This window comes from Gymnoscopelus braueri (genome assembly GCF_963280865.1).
Source record: "Gymnoscopelus braueri genome assembly, chromosome: 17".
Taxonomy (NCBI): Eukaryota; Metazoa; Chordata; class Actinopteri; order Myctophiformes; family Myctophidae; genus Gymnoscopelus; species Gymnoscopelus braueri.
The window spans coordinates 18454320-18470386 of record NC_137617.1 but is presented as its reverse complement, the minus strand read 5'-3'; the positions used below and the strand labels follow the sequence as shown (position 1 = coordinate 18470386).

Sequence of the window (16067 nt, the reverse complement as noted above, 5' to 3'; positions counted from 1 at the left end):
GATGGAAGAAGTTCTCACAATTTTTCACAAAAGTAAAAGTATCAATACCTTATTGTAGAAATAATCTGTTACAAGTACAAGTCTTGTATTCAGAATTTACTTGAGTAAAAGTACAAAAGTATTGACATCAAAATATACTTTTATATACCAATATACCAAAAGTAAAAGTACTCATTACACAGAAGGTCCCATTTCACAAGTTTTCAAAAGCATAATGTATAAAAATCCTTTGAAAATAGCAGATCTACAAGGGGCACGGTGGCGCAGTCGGTAGCGCTGTCGCCTCACAGCTAGAAGGTCCTGGGTTCGATTCCCGCCGGGGACGCTGTGGGCACTGGGGGCGTGTCTTCTCCTCCGCGTCATCAGCGCCCATACCCTAGGTGGGGTTGGCGAAAGGGCCTACTCTGTGTGGAGTTTGCATGTTCTCCCCGTGTCTCCTAGGGTAGTTAATACCCTCACAAAAACATGTAGTAATCCTGGTCACTATACCGCCTCCCCCATGACAGCCGGGGCGCCTGATGGAGGGGAAGGGAACTGGTTGGAATAACGTGTTCCTTCCACGCGCTACGTCCAACCAGGGAAACTCCCCCCTGTCGGGTGACAAGAAGGTCAGTTGGCTCTCATGCCTGAAGGAAGCATGAGCTCGGCCCTGGCCTCCCTACTGTGGGGTGACAGGTGTAATACTGGTGTAGGGCTGGGGTAGTGCCCAGGATCACTTAGGAAATTGGCACCGGGTGAAAAAAATGGGTTACAAAAATCGCGGGATAAAAATGTAAGAAAAAATAAAAAAATAGCAGATCTACAAGCCCGCAACGCATTGTGAGCTTGTAGATCTGCTATTTTCAAATTGCCAAATTGTATTTTTATATATATATATATATATGAAAATGAAACTGTACTGTGATGTATCTCGACGACACTGCAAATGAGGGCAACCTCAATGTCCTTCGAGAATAAATAAAGGTTTGAAATGAAATGAAATATATATATGGGTGTATACTGTAAGCGGTTTTCAAATAATAATCCAAATCTATAATGTAACTACCGTTTTCAAATAATCGTGGAGTAAAAATACAATATTTGCCTTGAGATGTAGTGGAGAAGTAAAATTATTGAAAATTGGAAGTAGTCCAGTAAAGTAAAAATACCTCAAAATTGTACTTAAGTAAATGTACTTAGTTACTTATCATCACTGTTTGATACTGTAGGACAGAATCACAGACCAATCCAAAGACAAAGTCCATGCAGGACAAAGACAAAATACCCACACGATTTATCAACCAAGAACACTTTATTTATCCCATTTCTTAAAGCTTAGTTGGTGTCAAATATAGCCATCAGCGGTAAGATGCAGGAGAATGCACTCAGTAGGAGAGATGATGGTGCCCAGGGCAGCAGGCAGGGGGCAGTATTTAAGAGGTGGATGGACAGTCACTACAGGACGATAGTGTGATATAGTGTCCTGAAGAGGAGAGTTGGTAAGTCCAAAGGGAACGGGATGTTCTTTGATGAGAGAATTTATAGGAGCAGAATGTAGGTTTGGGTTTTGCAAAAGCTCTTAAGACACATGAGGAAAGACAAAAAAAAAAAGGCGGCTGCTTAAATGTGTTGAAGCAGCTATGATAATCAAATTTCATCCAGGTTCTCTGGTAAGTTTTTAATTCAGTGTTTCTGTTTCATGTAGCCTAAAGGTTGTGGTAAAATTAAATGACATTTTGTTTTAGTGCACAAAAATAACCTTCGAGATATGGCACTTTGTGGTTCCAACATTTCAGCATCACAAATATCATTTTATATTAACATAATCAATTTAATTGAATTAACAATACATCATGCAAGAGGGTAAAGAACAAAGAGCATATGCTGTATTTAATGTGATGAAGTGTGTCTCTCTCTCTGTCAGTCACCATTTCATAAATCCATTTGTCCCCCACCCCCAACACATCATGACCTCTCTATGTCCCTCCCCAGCCCCCATCCCTCCCACCCTCAAACCCACAGGCTCTTAGCAAAGCTAAATTTACCCATAGTCATCCACAATTTCACACAGCCACCCCTCTCTCTCACACACACAGAACCACAGCTTAGACAGGTCAACAACAGGATCGAGCACATTCTCGCTCTCTCACACACTAAAGTGGAGTCAGTTTGTGATGGTCATTGCAAAAACAACACAACCTTGAGTCAAGGCAAAGCACACATGCATACTGGTCATTGTTCACATTCTCACACAGAAGAACAAAGGCATGGACAGAATGTCAAATGAACACACACGTGTACACGAAACGGTAAAGTGCACATATGGTGAAGACGTACATGGCATGAATTAGAACCGAGAGCTTTGTTGTCATCTCATGAGTCTAGAGAACAGGTTTTGGGAAGGCAGACTTAAAAATGAAAAGCAAAAGGATGTGTGATTAAAAAAACAAAACAGTTTCACACACACACACACACACACACAGTTATCTTATGTAAGGCAGTAATCGTAAAGCGAGAGTGACTGAACTTTCTGAGATGGGGCAGCAATTGTAATAAGCAGCTCGTTTGTGCCTGTAATGTGTGGTACAGTACAGAGACAATTGATTCCAGCAACATCCAAACAACAAGATAAGGAAAGCATTTGCACACACAGACACACACTCACTCACACACCACACCACACCTCAGCCAGGCATTCAATTTGTGTCAACCCTCTTGACACGTGTAGGCACCACTACCTATAAACTCCCATTACCTTGCCTACATTAAACTTCCATCTTCAGTAGTTTTTTTCTCTCTTTTTTTTTTCTTACAATGAAAGGCAGTCCAGGTGAATGAAAATACATATGTCCATATGATTGATTATTAGGCATACCCCCAGTACATATGAAATCAAAGTAAAGCTGAACACAAACAAAAGAAACATCAAAGTAACAGTCAGAAGATAATAGAAAAAAAGGCAACCGATACATAATTCAAATAGGAAGCTGAAATTATATCAAGAATACATAAGAAAACAAAGTTAAATTAATCATAGTGGAAGAGCAGAGGCACAAAAATAAAGGTGAGATCCAAAAAAAGAAAAAGAAGGGGGAAAAAAACACAGTCAGCTAGAATGGCATCTAAACGTGACAGCCCTCCCCTTCTGTCTAGAACAATCTGCTGGAAACCCCTCCCTCACAGGGCTGGGGCACCTCTCTGTGTCTGCCAGACCACTTTTAGCACAAATGGACCCTGACACATGCTGTATCACACTGGTAGCAGTCAGACTCCAATGGCAGGGGAATGGGCGCCATCTGTCTTCAGCCATGGATAACTGCAGCTTGTGTAAAAAGTGTGAGTGGCTTTGTGTGTTCTCGGCTTTGACAACGCACAAACAAACAAAACAAAACAAACAGAAAAACCCTGATATGTGAGACTGTGCTTATATGGAGTAAAACGGCACACTGGGTCAAGGAGGCAAGGATGCAGGTCAATTTCAAAAGTACTCAAGTGCAAAGGGGAAAGTGATATGCACTCCAGCCATAGGTGGAAGAGTCAAGTCAAAATATCTGGTCTACTGGGGTATGTTAGATTATTTTCCCTTCAACAATACTAGCAAAAAGGTGGATAGATCACAAGTCAATTACAAGGCAAAGTTTAGTAGTGCACGCATCAATCACAATAAATCTCATTCGAAAAATAAAAATGAAGATAATCCCCGAACCAAAATATATGTATGTAGAAAAACAAACAAACAAAAGATGTAAACAAAGTTTGATGGAATTCATAGTTGCAGAGGACATGGAGACTGAGCAGTGAGCACCTTCCTCATTATGGTGTCCGGCTGGCCTGACTGGAGGGGTCTGAGGGGAGAAGATGTGGTGAAGAGGGGATGAGCTCCTACTCCAGTTTGACACCCGTCTTCTCTGTGTTTAGTAGGTGGAGGCTGTCGTCTATCAGGAAACTAAAATAGAATAGGAAAAAACATACATAATAAAATACTACAGGAAAAAGATAATTCAATCTCTTATAGGTACTTTAAGGGCTATGTACCCACGTACAGTAGGTCTACGTCTGTGATCAAGTAAAACATTTTTGGTTCCATCTTATAGTACTTGGCAGCTCAGTATTTGTAACATCTATATAGGCAACAAATATCACTTAAATTCCTCTTCAAACAGGCATACAATGAAAGTAACATTTTCCAAAACGTCATCATCTTTCAACAGCATTTCCTGAGACATAAACAGCAGTGGTTTACCTGTAGAAGAGGAAGTGTACAGGAATGGTACTGAGGTGCCAGACGGCGTGGGCGTCTAGGACCCAGAGCAGCGGGGGGAAGTCCAGCAGTTCCAGCAAGGCCAGGCCATGCAGCATCAGTACCACCACACCACACTTCCACCAGTACGGCAACGTCCGCCGGTTCTGCCAGCACCAGCAGAGCCACCACAGGAGGTTCACCATACCTGAGGGGGGAGAGGGACATAAGGGAAGGGAGATGTTATGGCACACAGAGAGAGAATGAGAGAAATGTGTGTGTGTGTGTGTGTGTGTGTGTGTGTGTGTGTGTGTGTGTGTGTGTGTGTGTGTGTGTGTGTGTGTGTGTGTGTGTGTGTGTGTGTGTGTGTGTGTGTGTGTGTGTGTGAGAGAATGAAATGAGAGGAAGGGTTATATAGGTCAATAAGAATATTGTAGGAAACGCAGTAAGAAAATTAAAGGGAGGGAGAAAAGGGGAGGGCAGACAGACGACAGGAATGAAAGAAAATGACAATGGAATAGTGGGACGTAAATAGAGGTGAACAAAGTTGGTAAAACAAAAGATAAGGACAGGGACGTTTAAAGTACAAGCTAATTAGCAAAGTCAGCACATCAGATTGATTAGATATTACGGTTATTGAGGCTGCTATAGATAACAAGTATGGTTTATGGTAAGGGAAATGAAAGTCACTGAGAGCGATGGCATAAGACTATCTGATGACAACTGTCCAGACCATAACTACTCAAAAGCCTTACAGTGTCAGCATTAAAACAACCAGTTATGCGGCAAAAAATATGTTTGTTTTGTTGTTGCAGGACCACATTGGAAACAAGTGTTTTTTTAATTGCTGGGTTTAAGTTACATTGTGCTTACTCGTATATATATATATTTTTTAAGATATTTTGTGGGTCTTTTTCTGCCTTTTTATTGATAGAGATAGTAGAATCACAGGAAATGGGGAGAGAGAGAGATGGGAGTGACACACAGCAAAGGTAGTCGGGATCGGGACTCGAACCCAGGCCTTTACTCGCATTTCTTTTACCAAAATAAAAATCAAACCAAATAATCTATTCTTTAAATGTGAGTGTCAGCTTTACCGGTGGTGGCGTTAGCAGCCATGTTGTAGCCATAGTCGAAGCTGATAAATGTCAGATACGACACATGGGAGGTAAAAAGTAGGATGAGCAGGACTCCAACCATACTGGACACCCCTGGTCGCTTCAGGCCTAGCGTTCTGGCAAAGAAGAGGGATAAGGCGAAAAGATTAGAAAACATTGAATTTTGTTGGTGGAATTTAACAATCTAACCATTACACTCATTTAGGAGTTGCTCCCAACTGACTGTGTCAGAGTCGGGGCTCAGTCTGGCTCATATTTGCAGGGTAGGAAATATCACCTCACACACAGGAACCTCACCTCACACAACATAAGTAGATTGAGTACAGGATGACTGCTGATGCACAGAAATAGTCCATTTTCTAAAAAGGGAGAAACACATACTGTAGAAGGTATACAACACATCAAGATCAAAGTGCCTGAATTATACAGGTAAATCATCATCGAAAGAACATAATCTTGTCAAAATCTGCTGTTTGTAATTCAAGGACAATCATGTACAGTAGAGCAACTTATTGAGTAATGGCGTTAGAGGATTACAATTTGGCTAATTCCCTTGGCAAAACAAACAAAAAGGCTTTCTCCTATCCTGCGAGATGGTTTGGCAAGCCACAACAGAAACTCTTCATGCAGAAGACACAGTAATGAATGAACGCTTCATCGTTATCTCAATAGAGTGACTGTCACATGATGAGTGCCTCAGCGTTTTGGTATTTACCTCAGTTAGATAGGTGTCCCGGGTATGAAACACAGTGGACCAGAACCAGGCATTAAGAGACACCTAAGCAATCACAATTTAACACAAACAATCACACAGTGATCTCATATGTATTATTATTATATAACATACAAAGCATTAGTGGTGAGGAGGACAGCACTGGAGCATCTCGGACTGTTTAAATGCCCATTTTGTTAAAGTTGCATACAGTATCAGTCAGACTAACGTTACGATGTCAGTACAGCTTCAGCAGTCATTTCCTCTCTCACCATTTGTTGCCATGTCCCGCTTCTGCATATACCTGGATGATAAGTAGTGGAACTCCCTTTCTTTCTTTTCAATACAAGCACTAGTGTGTCTATAATACTCTCTTAAACGCCAGGGTGCTTGTGTCTCACAATCAAACATGCATTCTATAAAACTTGTTTCCTGTCTCTTTCTCTTTCTATTTCTATTTATTTTGCTACCCACCAGATTGAAGGCGGTGATGGTGTGGTACATGGGACTCTGACGTGGTACAGAGCTCCGGTATCTGAACAGCATGAGAAGGCAAGCCAGGCCATTGAGCAGAGAGGCCAGGGCAGATGCCGGCTCCTCAAAACACAGGAAACGTGCAAACGGCCACTGGACAACAAGAAATATATATTGTTATTGGACCCAAATGCCTGAGGCGTAAGAAGTAGTCACAGTACAAGGATGTATATCAGAAATGGCAAAAATCACACAGTTGAAGAGCATGTGTTCAAATTAAATATGTAGGCTACTCTATTGGTATGTAATGGATGTTACATTAATTATTGATAAGGTTCATATTTAGAATATATTATACTAAAACATGCAACAGAATGTTATTTTAGAATTAGAGGACATATGTTGGTGCATTTTTAATTACTAATTCAAGTAGCTTAGGTTTTACAAAATGACACATTTTAGTGCATTTGGAACGACCCTTAACATCTGACACTCGGTGTGAAAAGCTAAAGGTCCTTTTTTGATTGATTAATTCACCCAAAACTATATTTTTGAAGTGTTGTTTGTGTGATGAGTACATCCACAAAGATGAATGTATATTACACTGCAATAAAGTGATGTAAGTTTTGCAAATAAAATCAACAACCTGTATGAAGGAGGCATCAACTATAATTATAGTTTGATGCAAACAATATTTGCAAAAGCATTTTTGGGTTGTTTATTTTATCAGGCTTCCGGTGTGAAAAAAAACTTCCTCTTTAGTGTAAAAACACTTGCAGACTACTGTATGACCACAAAATGAGTGAGAGCAACATACAGACCTTGCCATGGAACTGTGGGACACTGTACCCCTCAGCCTGGTATAGACCTACAGTGGTCCACATGCACTGGTATCTGCAGTCATCACGACATGTCCAACCTGGACAGCAGGGATATGGGGACATTGTGTGAAGAGTATTGTGTTGTATTGTCTTTCCCTCGGTTCAATGCCGCAAGTGACAAATTACAACAGGACTTGTTCAACCAGAATAACCTAATGCACTAGTCTTTGTAGTCACATTAAAACAGCAGCATTTTCACTGAGCAACAAAACATCACATTGAGATGCAAAACAAACCTGCAAGCAGCAGCACAGATAGTAAATGTAACCATTTGTACACTTTTGGTTTAGTTATAAATGGAAAAAATCATCCATTTCTAACTCCAAAAGTGTACAAATGGTTACATTTGTTTTAGAGCGAAAAGTTAGAAACGTTTTACCTATAATGAAATGCCTGAAATAGGGACTGATTATTCATCGATTATCCATCCATCCATCGATTCATTCTGTCATCTGATAATTCGGGTGCCTCAAACTTGGAGTTTGTGTCCCATATGACCCTCACTCTTCCATCCATTGAAACAGTTGAGGAAAGTACAATTTTGAGGTATTTGTATTTTACTTGAGTATTTCCAATTTCCAATACTTTTACTTCTACTCCACTACATCTCAGAGGCATATTGTACTTTTACTCCACTGCATCCATGTGACGGTTTTCTTTATTATTGAAAATATTAGTTACTTTTTGATTATTATTACAAAACATACAATAACCACTTCAGCCCATACATTTCGGCCATTTGAGAATAGCCGATCTACAAGCTCACAATGCCTTGCATAGTGAGCTTGTAGATCTGCTATCTTCAAATTGATTTTTATACATCTTCTAGGCCTACATTATAAATGGGACATTCTGCATAATGAGTACTTTCTACTTTTGGTACTTTCAGTACATACCAATGATTTTGCACTTTTACTCAAGTACATTTTGAATTCCGGACTTTTACAGTATTTCTACATTGCAGTATTGATACTTTTACTTAAGTAATGCATTCGAGTGCTTTTCTCCACCACTGGCTGTGTCGACCACCAAACCAAACATCAGGGAACAGTCGGGGGTCAACTCCACTCACCTGTCAGCGCCATGTAGGGCGGCTGTGCGGACTGGAAGCCTCTGAGCCGGTCCCCGGTGCAGTTGGTCCGGACGCAGTGCTTCACACAGTCCCTGTAGACCGGCTCCTTGTCGCCCTGGGAGGACCGCACGGTGCCGGCCAGAGACAGGAGCAGCACGGCGGCCACAGCCAGAGCGGGGAACCGTTGTTGCGACGGTGGTGAGGCCACCATGGTGGCTGTGGGTGGTGGGTGGGTGGCTGTCGGCCCGTCAGACTTCAGAACACACCCGACTCCCCATATCACCACCACTGGACCATTCGGTTGTGACAGCTGAGCTGACAGACAGGCCCTGGCTGACAACAATTAGTGAAGTCCCTCGCAGCGCGCACGGTGCTCCCGTTCCGCGTCCTCCTGTCGCTCGGGTTTACAAAATACACGGCCAGGAAGTGTTGTGGCACACGCACGCACCGCGCATGCGCAACTTTATGTGGACCATGGATTGAAGAGGAGGAGAAGGAGAACTGGGCACTTGAGAGGACTGGGCTGTATTGGGGGCATTCATTCATTTATGAATAACAATTTTTAATTTTTAAATTATTATTATTATTAATGTTATTATTGTTGTTGTTGTTGTTGTTTTATTAAGAACTAGGTCAGTTTGTGAGATCTGGGCCCATTCCCTGTTTATATTTGAAGCCCTATTTCGATGAATTGAGTACAAAGGACTCTTGGACGTCGTTGAACTGTAGTACTTTCCTGTGCTTTTTACTGCTAATAAAGTATTCAATCAATCAATCAATCAATCAATCAATCAATTATCACTCATGAACTAATGAGGTGTATTGTTAGCATTAGGTGAAAAACCTTTACATGTTGTAGATCAGATGTATTTTTCGCTCCATAATGTTTTTTTTAATATACATATCACAGGCCGACAGGATTTGCGCATTAAAAAAATCTTTGATTGATGTGAGTGATATATTTAGTTAATACTTTACCAAACAAATGCATAATGGTGAATATGGTAGCCCACACCGATGTTCAAATGTTATTTGAGTCATACAGTAAATTCAATTAATGTTTTTGGGATCATACAGTTATGAAAATAGGCTATATTTATTTACACTATTTCAGATTTTATGGGTAATTTAAAACCTATTTTTTCCAGTTAAATTCTTCATGCTTTTGGAAGTTAATCTTATGTTCCAACGTGTTAGCCAGTCAAATCTTTCCAAACGTTCTAAATACCAGATGGTCAGAATTGCACTAGCCAACCTGTTGTAGCGATATAGGCAAGATTACAAAACCCAAAATGCAAGGTCAAGGTCGATATTATGTAGTAAGTAAGCCATTAAGCCATTAGTTAACCATGGCTATTGTAGTAGCCATAACAGCCTTCCTCTACTGGGGTTGGAGGTCTTTTCTTCCAGGGTACAGAGGGAGAAGTCACAGAAAATAATAATTGGGATGGTTAAAGCAATAGGCAAGATCATGCGGACATCAGTCATTCAAAATTAACCCAAATGATGTGGTCCGATGTGACAACTCATACTCCAACAGCTACCAAAACCCTGGGAGGAAGAGTTTTTTTTTGTGGGATCATGCACCACAGCTATAAGTAGCAGTCCATATATACAATACAGGCCATGAACTAATGTCTCCTGCACACTAGGAAGGAATACATCACAAAACCTGTCATATCTCAAGTTATGCCCAATTTGATATTTGTACACTTTAGGTACAATGAAAAGCAAGTAAATTGCTTCCATGACAGTGAGGTTTTGCTTGAAGACATCATCATTGGTGGTGAAGGAAGTTCCTTTCCGGTGCCTTTGAAAACTCCCGAAGGACAGCAATGCAGGCAGGAAAGCAAAAAAAAAGGAAAACAATAACGGTTATAATCATCCAGACTACACGTTTCCAGCTATCATCACACTCTTCAAAGACTTAACTGTCTCATTCAGAACTTGTGATGTGATAGCCCAGCATTTCCCAAAGCTTATTTCTGGAGAATGGGGGGAAATCCTCCAGAATTACTCATGTCCTTTCCTGTTGCCTCAGCAGCAGCCTTACCTATCACAGCGATCACATTATATATAGTATTATATAGGAATGGTTAGATAATGGAAAATAGACTGATTTGTATAATGTTGGTGTGCTTGTTCAGCCACCATGCTTTTGCAAAATTCAACCATAAGTGGAAATCTATGATATTCAGTATGATATATACATATGATCCCTGTGTGTTTGCAAGGTTGCCCCACGATTACAGCAGCACCTGCATTAAGATAAGGGTGTGTACCATACAATCACGCCAAAAAAGGGTTCATACTGTACATTTGGCAATTAACTGTAATTTTTGTACAATTATCTACTTCATTATGTGTGTAGAGTGAATTTGATCCATACAATTTAATGTGTACCATTTTGAAAATAACTTTATAAACTTCTGCTGAGAAGTACTGCATTGGGTGCATTGTACAGTCAGTGAGCTCTGTCTAGGCTACTCTATTTAATTTAGTTAATCAAAAACTTCTTTGCACTACTCTTTCACTTGACAAATTATAACCTTGATTCCTTCCTAGTTTATAGCTGTTCAAATGGATGCTGCAGCATGGAGGGCACCGGCACTTAAACCAACAGACACAGTGTAGTATGAAAGATATTGCTTTTTATTTGTTTCTTGATTTTGTTACAGCGGAGACGTAGACATGGAAACAGGAGTGAAACACTGGCAAGGGGGAGGGAAAAGTGGTCAAAACTAAGTTGTTTTCCTTTTGTCTCTTCCCTTCCTGCCTCCCACTCGCCAGCCACCTATCATCATCCCTTTCTCTATTTACAAGAGTTAATGAGAACAAAAACCCTGCTTTCCTCTGTCCATTGCAACCCTTCCTTTCATCCCTCCTGCACTAGAGAGGAAGAGAGAAATTAAGAAAGAGGGGGTAGGCAAACTATTGTAGTACAGTACGCCCTCTCTTTTACTTTATTCTCCTCCCTGATACAAAGACAGGGATGAGTCCATCAAACACTACATGTCAAGTCGAGGCTAGCAGACCTTCGAGGTCAGAACATTTACTTGTTTCAAATAACTGACTGTGCATGCACCACGCACCCAAGGAGTTTCAACTGACTTTATACACTGGACTGCATATGCATACATGATGTAGGTGTGATGCATGCACTGCTGGCCTCTACGCAGAAGCACAGGAGTGAGTGATGGGGGAAATGGAGGATGAATTAGAGGCAGGGAAAGAGATGGAGAGAGTAGTTTCAATATCACAAGATTACTTTTATTATAAATAATCCCATGTTGTTCCCCTGTTGGTTGCTACTCACACACAAACACTCCCCACAGTCCTCAGTCCTCTCACTCTGTGTTGATAAAGGGATGCAAGTCTTTCTTTGGTGAGCAGGCGAGGGAAGACGGCGGACCAGGGGAGTGAGCATGGATAAGCACGCCATGGAGATGGAGAAGCACGAGGTAAAGGGGGGGGGTGGGGGGTTGGACGGAGGTAGAGTAGACATCTTGATAGAAGTGGATTTACTCCTCCTTCTCTTCTCCGTGTGTGATGACGTAGCAGATGTTCTTGTAGTCTACGTTGCCAGCCACATCAGGGGGGAAAGCAGCCCACAGGTTGGTCATCTGAGCAATAGGAGAGAGGGGAGAAAAAAGGTCTTACAACACTGAACCACAGAAGAATAGAGCACATCAGAGAGATGTAGCTTGAGAGTATAGTAGTTTAATACAATATAGTGTTTAAAAAATAATGTTGTCCATGTTTGTCATTTTGACATAGTATACTTATAAAGGGGAAAACCAAAATATTGCAACTTAAGTCATTACAATGAACCAATGCTGAGAAAGAGACAGCAATAGATAGACAGACAGACAGACAGACAGACAGACTGACAGACAGAGACTATGATGATCATCTCACCTCATCAGGGGTGAACCTGTCGCACTGGGTGGTCAGGAGCTCCTCAAGGCTGTAGAGAGACAGGAGACACATCAAATCAAGGACCGATCTACAGTGAATTTACAGAGTGCTGTTTTGATATATAGGGGAGAAGTGAAAAAAGAGCCCTTACAATTCCTTCTTGATGCTGCCAGTGCCCTCGGGGTCCAGGACCTTGAAAGCGCTCACGATAACGTCCTCGGGATCAGCACCTGGCAACAAAAGGAGGGTGTCCTTATTCAGATTTTTTTTCAAAATATTACGTAAAATAAGTAAACATAAACAAGACATGGCAACCAAAACACAAAGCATGTAACATGAATTGCCGTCGATGTAAAAAAAAAAGTGAGTGTGGATAATGAGTATTACTTTCAATTCAATGCTAAATAATTAACAACTGTAAATAAAGAAAAGCAAATAAAGAAATAGATGGGTAAATCAATGCACAGGATAGCTCAGTAAAAACTACATAACCGTTAAAGAGCTATTTAAAATGTGTTGTTGACCTACCCTTCAGCTTCTCGCCGAACATGGTCAGGAAGACTGTGAAGTTGATGGGGCCGCTGGCCTCCTTGATCATGGCGTCAAGCTCATCATTGTCCACATTCAGCTGTCCCATGGTGGCGAGCACGTCCCTGAGATCGTCCTTGGTGATGATACCATCTCTGTTCTGGTCAATGATTGTGAAAGCCTGCCAGGGGAGAGAGACAAAGGTAAGATTTAACAATTATGTAGTAATATTTAACAAAGGGAGAGGAGAAATTTTTGGTTGGAAAAAAAAATGAAATAAAATAAAAAAAGGACAAGAAAAGAAACAGGGGAAAAAAATCTAATAGGCATGTTTGTCAGTGTTAAACTGAACTGAGTAAAAGTGCTCAGATGAGAATCATTAACACTTCCATCCTGAAAGAATTACGACTAATAATTTTTTTTGAGAAATTAGACAACTGGATTTATTCTCAGTCATAAGATTTGCTCATGACAAATATTATAATGTCAAAATGATTGTGTAAATGCGAAAGGGTCTGCCACTCCTGTCTCAACATAGCTGGTTATTGCACCCTGTGAAACTAAAGATGGCAATGGAAATCTTATGGGTCTTGGCAGCTGTGAGCCACTTGTCTTTCTAAGGTGTTAAAATGGTATCGGAATGCAAGGCAAGCCCCTTATGACATTTAAGCAGATGGTTTCAATTTCACATGTCCCCTAACCCTTTTTTACCTTGTGACTAAATCCATTGGCCCTGTCACACAGTTGTGCGGCGTGCCATCTTTTATTATCCCTTCCACTTGTTTACTGCTAAGCATTTCACATGCTCCTTACAGGCTACTGTAATTGTTCTTGAATTACTGAATACTGACTGATGCATGTTCAGGTATGAATACTTTTCATAATTTCTTATTCTCTCTCTATATCCATCTTCAATTCATTCTTGCTAGCTTTGAATATCATTAGCATATACAGCAGCTGTTGGGCTGCATTCCAGTGGGGTCATAGAGAGAGGGTCACTGACCAACCCCTCAGTGGGAGCTGCTGTCATTGCAAAACCCAAAATTGTCCACACTCTACTGCTGATGAAGAAGACATTTTTCGTGTCATGGAGCCACTCAGATCAAGTCTTATGTTTTGGAGAAGCTTTGCAACCTCAGTAGAATGATACATGAAGTCACCAGTTATGTGAGCATCACAATATTCTTTTACTTTCCTCAAAAAAAAACCAAGATCTTAATTACTGTATGATACATTTAAATAGTGTCAAATAGTGTTTTCACAACAGGAATTTTGCCATTCCTGTTGCATTCTATTGCAGTTGCATTCTGTCACAAGATTAATGGCATCCTTATTGTTTCAACAATGGTGTAAAGTGAGTAGAATATGATGAAAAACCTCACCTCCTTGTACTCCTGAATCTGGCTCTGCTCAAACATGGAGAACACATTGGAGGAACCACCCTCACCCTGCTGCTGCCTCCTCTTAGCCTTCTTGGGTGCCTGAAGAGTGATGGAAACAAAACGTCATTTTGACATACATCAACCAAACAGATTCTTACTACAAGAGCAAGTTACCCTGAAAGAGATACTAAGACTGACACAGATTCTGGAGCGATGCCCTCCTTTGACCAACTAATAAAAGCTGAAATGTAAACTGCAGGTATATTCAACTTCCTCAAAAACAAAAGTGCCATAACATTTTCAAAAGCATGACTTGGAATGTTGCTACTCGTTCTGATCTAGATAAGGTACATTGTTATGAAGAGAGAGAAAAATGCGAGAGAAAATAAACAGGTTTCAAGTAAGCATGTAACTGTTCTTCTGGCTGACACCGTATTGACAGTTAGCCATTTGAATCAAAATTTCTCAGATCAGAGCTTTTTTGCCATCGAAAACAATACTGAATTTTTACTCTTCTGCACAACTCAGGCTTTAGTATTATGTAATGCGTTTGGGGCCTGTAATAAAGTGATCCCCAAACATATTTCATCACTATCTCCTCATGTTCAATGTGTCAGGCTGTTAGCCAGTATTTAACTGAGGCCAAAAGCCACCAGTAAGAGAAGGTCCAAATCCATCATTTGGTGGCTCTGCTATAGAGGACCTCTACTGTTTAGTCTTAGCCGCGTTGCTGTGGTAATCCAGTTAGAAAATGTATCGGTGATGCTTTCAGCATATCAGTTTAAGCATAGAAGAAAAAAATCCAATGCAAAGTTTGTTCTTCCAAGGACAGGAACAGGCCACCACACTCACCATCTCTTTAGTTTGTTGGGTATTAGTTGGTCAAGAAGAGAAGAAGACTGAAGCTGATGTGACTGACATGATGGTGATGGTCCCTGGGGTCTTATATACTGACCCTATGGGGGGCTAACTTTAGCCACACCATCAGGTTTGGCAGCAAAAGAGAGCTAAGGAAAAGTAAGAGAAAGAGGGAGGAGCCAGGTGGTGTCGGGAGGTATCATCTTTCCAATGCTCCAAAATAGGCTCCAGGAGTATTGGAATGAGGTGAATTCAATGCCCACACACAACACACATACTTTGGTGTCGTCCGAATATGGACAAACTCACATGGCAGCCTGCCCTGGGGCAATTATTGACCCCCCCCCAACATGCACGCACGCACACATACACACACACACACACACACACACACACACACACCTTTCTTCCCCAATACGTTGCCCCTTCTCTCCTTATCACTTCATTCATAGCATACTGAAAGTCTTTGTTGAGGCTATTTGTGGATTTTTAAAATATCATCCACCATGAGAGGAAAATATTTGTTTATTTGAATAGCAGCACATTTAAACTAGGCAAGTACTTTACACAAAACATTAAGATAATTTATACATAAGAAACATTATAAAAGGACATTTTAATACAATTACACAGACACAAACAGATATGGTGCACAAAAACAGAACGCTGCTTCTCCACATTTAGTTTTAACTGGGGACATAAATCTGACCTCTCCCAAATGACATGAGAGGTCTGGAGGGATCATGATGTAGCACAAGGGCAGCTTAAGATCATTTTACTACTGTATTCATTGCCTTTAGTCACAATTAAAATCATGCAGCAGACACACTGCATATCACGATACAAAACAAACTGCTCAAAGTTCTTAATTAGTGTCTCCAGTGAAGATATCCTAAAGTCATCAC

The 16067-nt window shown here is 40.8% G+C and overlaps 2 protein-coding genes across 2 annotated transcripts; both read right to left on the bottom strand.

The window, feature by feature from the left end:
• Window positions 1-1994: 1994 nt before the first annotated feature.
• On the bottom strand, window positions 1995-8899 carry pgap3 (post-GPI attachment to proteins phospholipase 3). Its single transcript, XM_080456147.1, has 8 exons — window positions 8477-8899; window positions 7345-7442; window positions 6524-6676; window positions 6053-6115; window positions 5635-5696; window positions 5317-5453; window positions 4223-4427; window positions 1995-3925 (listed from the first exon to the last, which is right to left on the bottom strand). Exons 1-8 carry the CDS (start codon window positions 8685-8687, stop codon window positions 3862-3864), a joined length of 993 nt encoding a protein of 330 aa, XP_080312273.1. The 5' UTR covers window positions 8688-8899; the 3' UTR covers window positions 1995-3861.
• Window positions 8900-11226: 2327 nt separating this feature from the next.
• On the bottom strand, window positions 11227-15174 carry mylpfb (myosin light chain, phosphorylatable, fast skeletal muscle b). Its single transcript, XM_080455189.1, has 6 exons — window positions 15157-15174; window positions 14305-14403; window positions 12923-13103; window positions 12546-12624; window positions 12395-12443; window positions 11227-12099 (listed from the first exon to the last, which is right to left on the bottom strand). The coding sequence occupies exons 1-6, from the start codon at window positions 15157-15159 to the stop codon at window positions 11998-12000; spliced, it is 513 nt and encodes a 170-aa protein (XP_080311315.1). The 5' UTR covers window positions 15160-15174; the 3' UTR covers window positions 11227-11997.
• Window positions 15175-16067: the final 893 nt, after the last annotated feature.

What these genes read in the sequence shown, in the direction of transcription:
- pgap3 (XM_080456147.1), bottom strand. Translation starts at nt 8,687, where the DNA reads ATGGTGGCCTCACCACCGTCGCAACAACGGTTCCCCGCTCTGGCTGTG. An exon ending in GCCCTACATGGCGCTGACAG is followed by an intron (nt 7,443 to 8,476) that starts GTGAGTGGAGTT and finishes CCTGCTGTCCAG; the next exon opens with GTTGGACATGTCGTGATGAC. An exon ending in GGCTGCTAACGCCACCACCG is followed by an intron (nt 4,428 to 5,316) that starts GTAAAGCTGACA and finishes CTCCCCCCTCAG; the next exon opens with GTATGGTGAACCTCCTGTGG.
- mylpfb (XM_080455189.1), bottom strand. An exon ending in GGCAGCATCAAGAAGGAATT is followed by an intron (nt 12,444 to 12,545) that starts GTAAGGGCTCTT and finishes GTCTCTCTACAG; the next exon opens with CCTTGAGGAGCTCCTGACCA. An exon ending in ACAGGTTCACCCCTGATGAG is followed by an intron (nt 12,100 to 12,394) that starts GTGAGATGATCA and finishes CCTATTGCTCAG; the next exon opens with ATGACCAACCTGTGGGCTGC.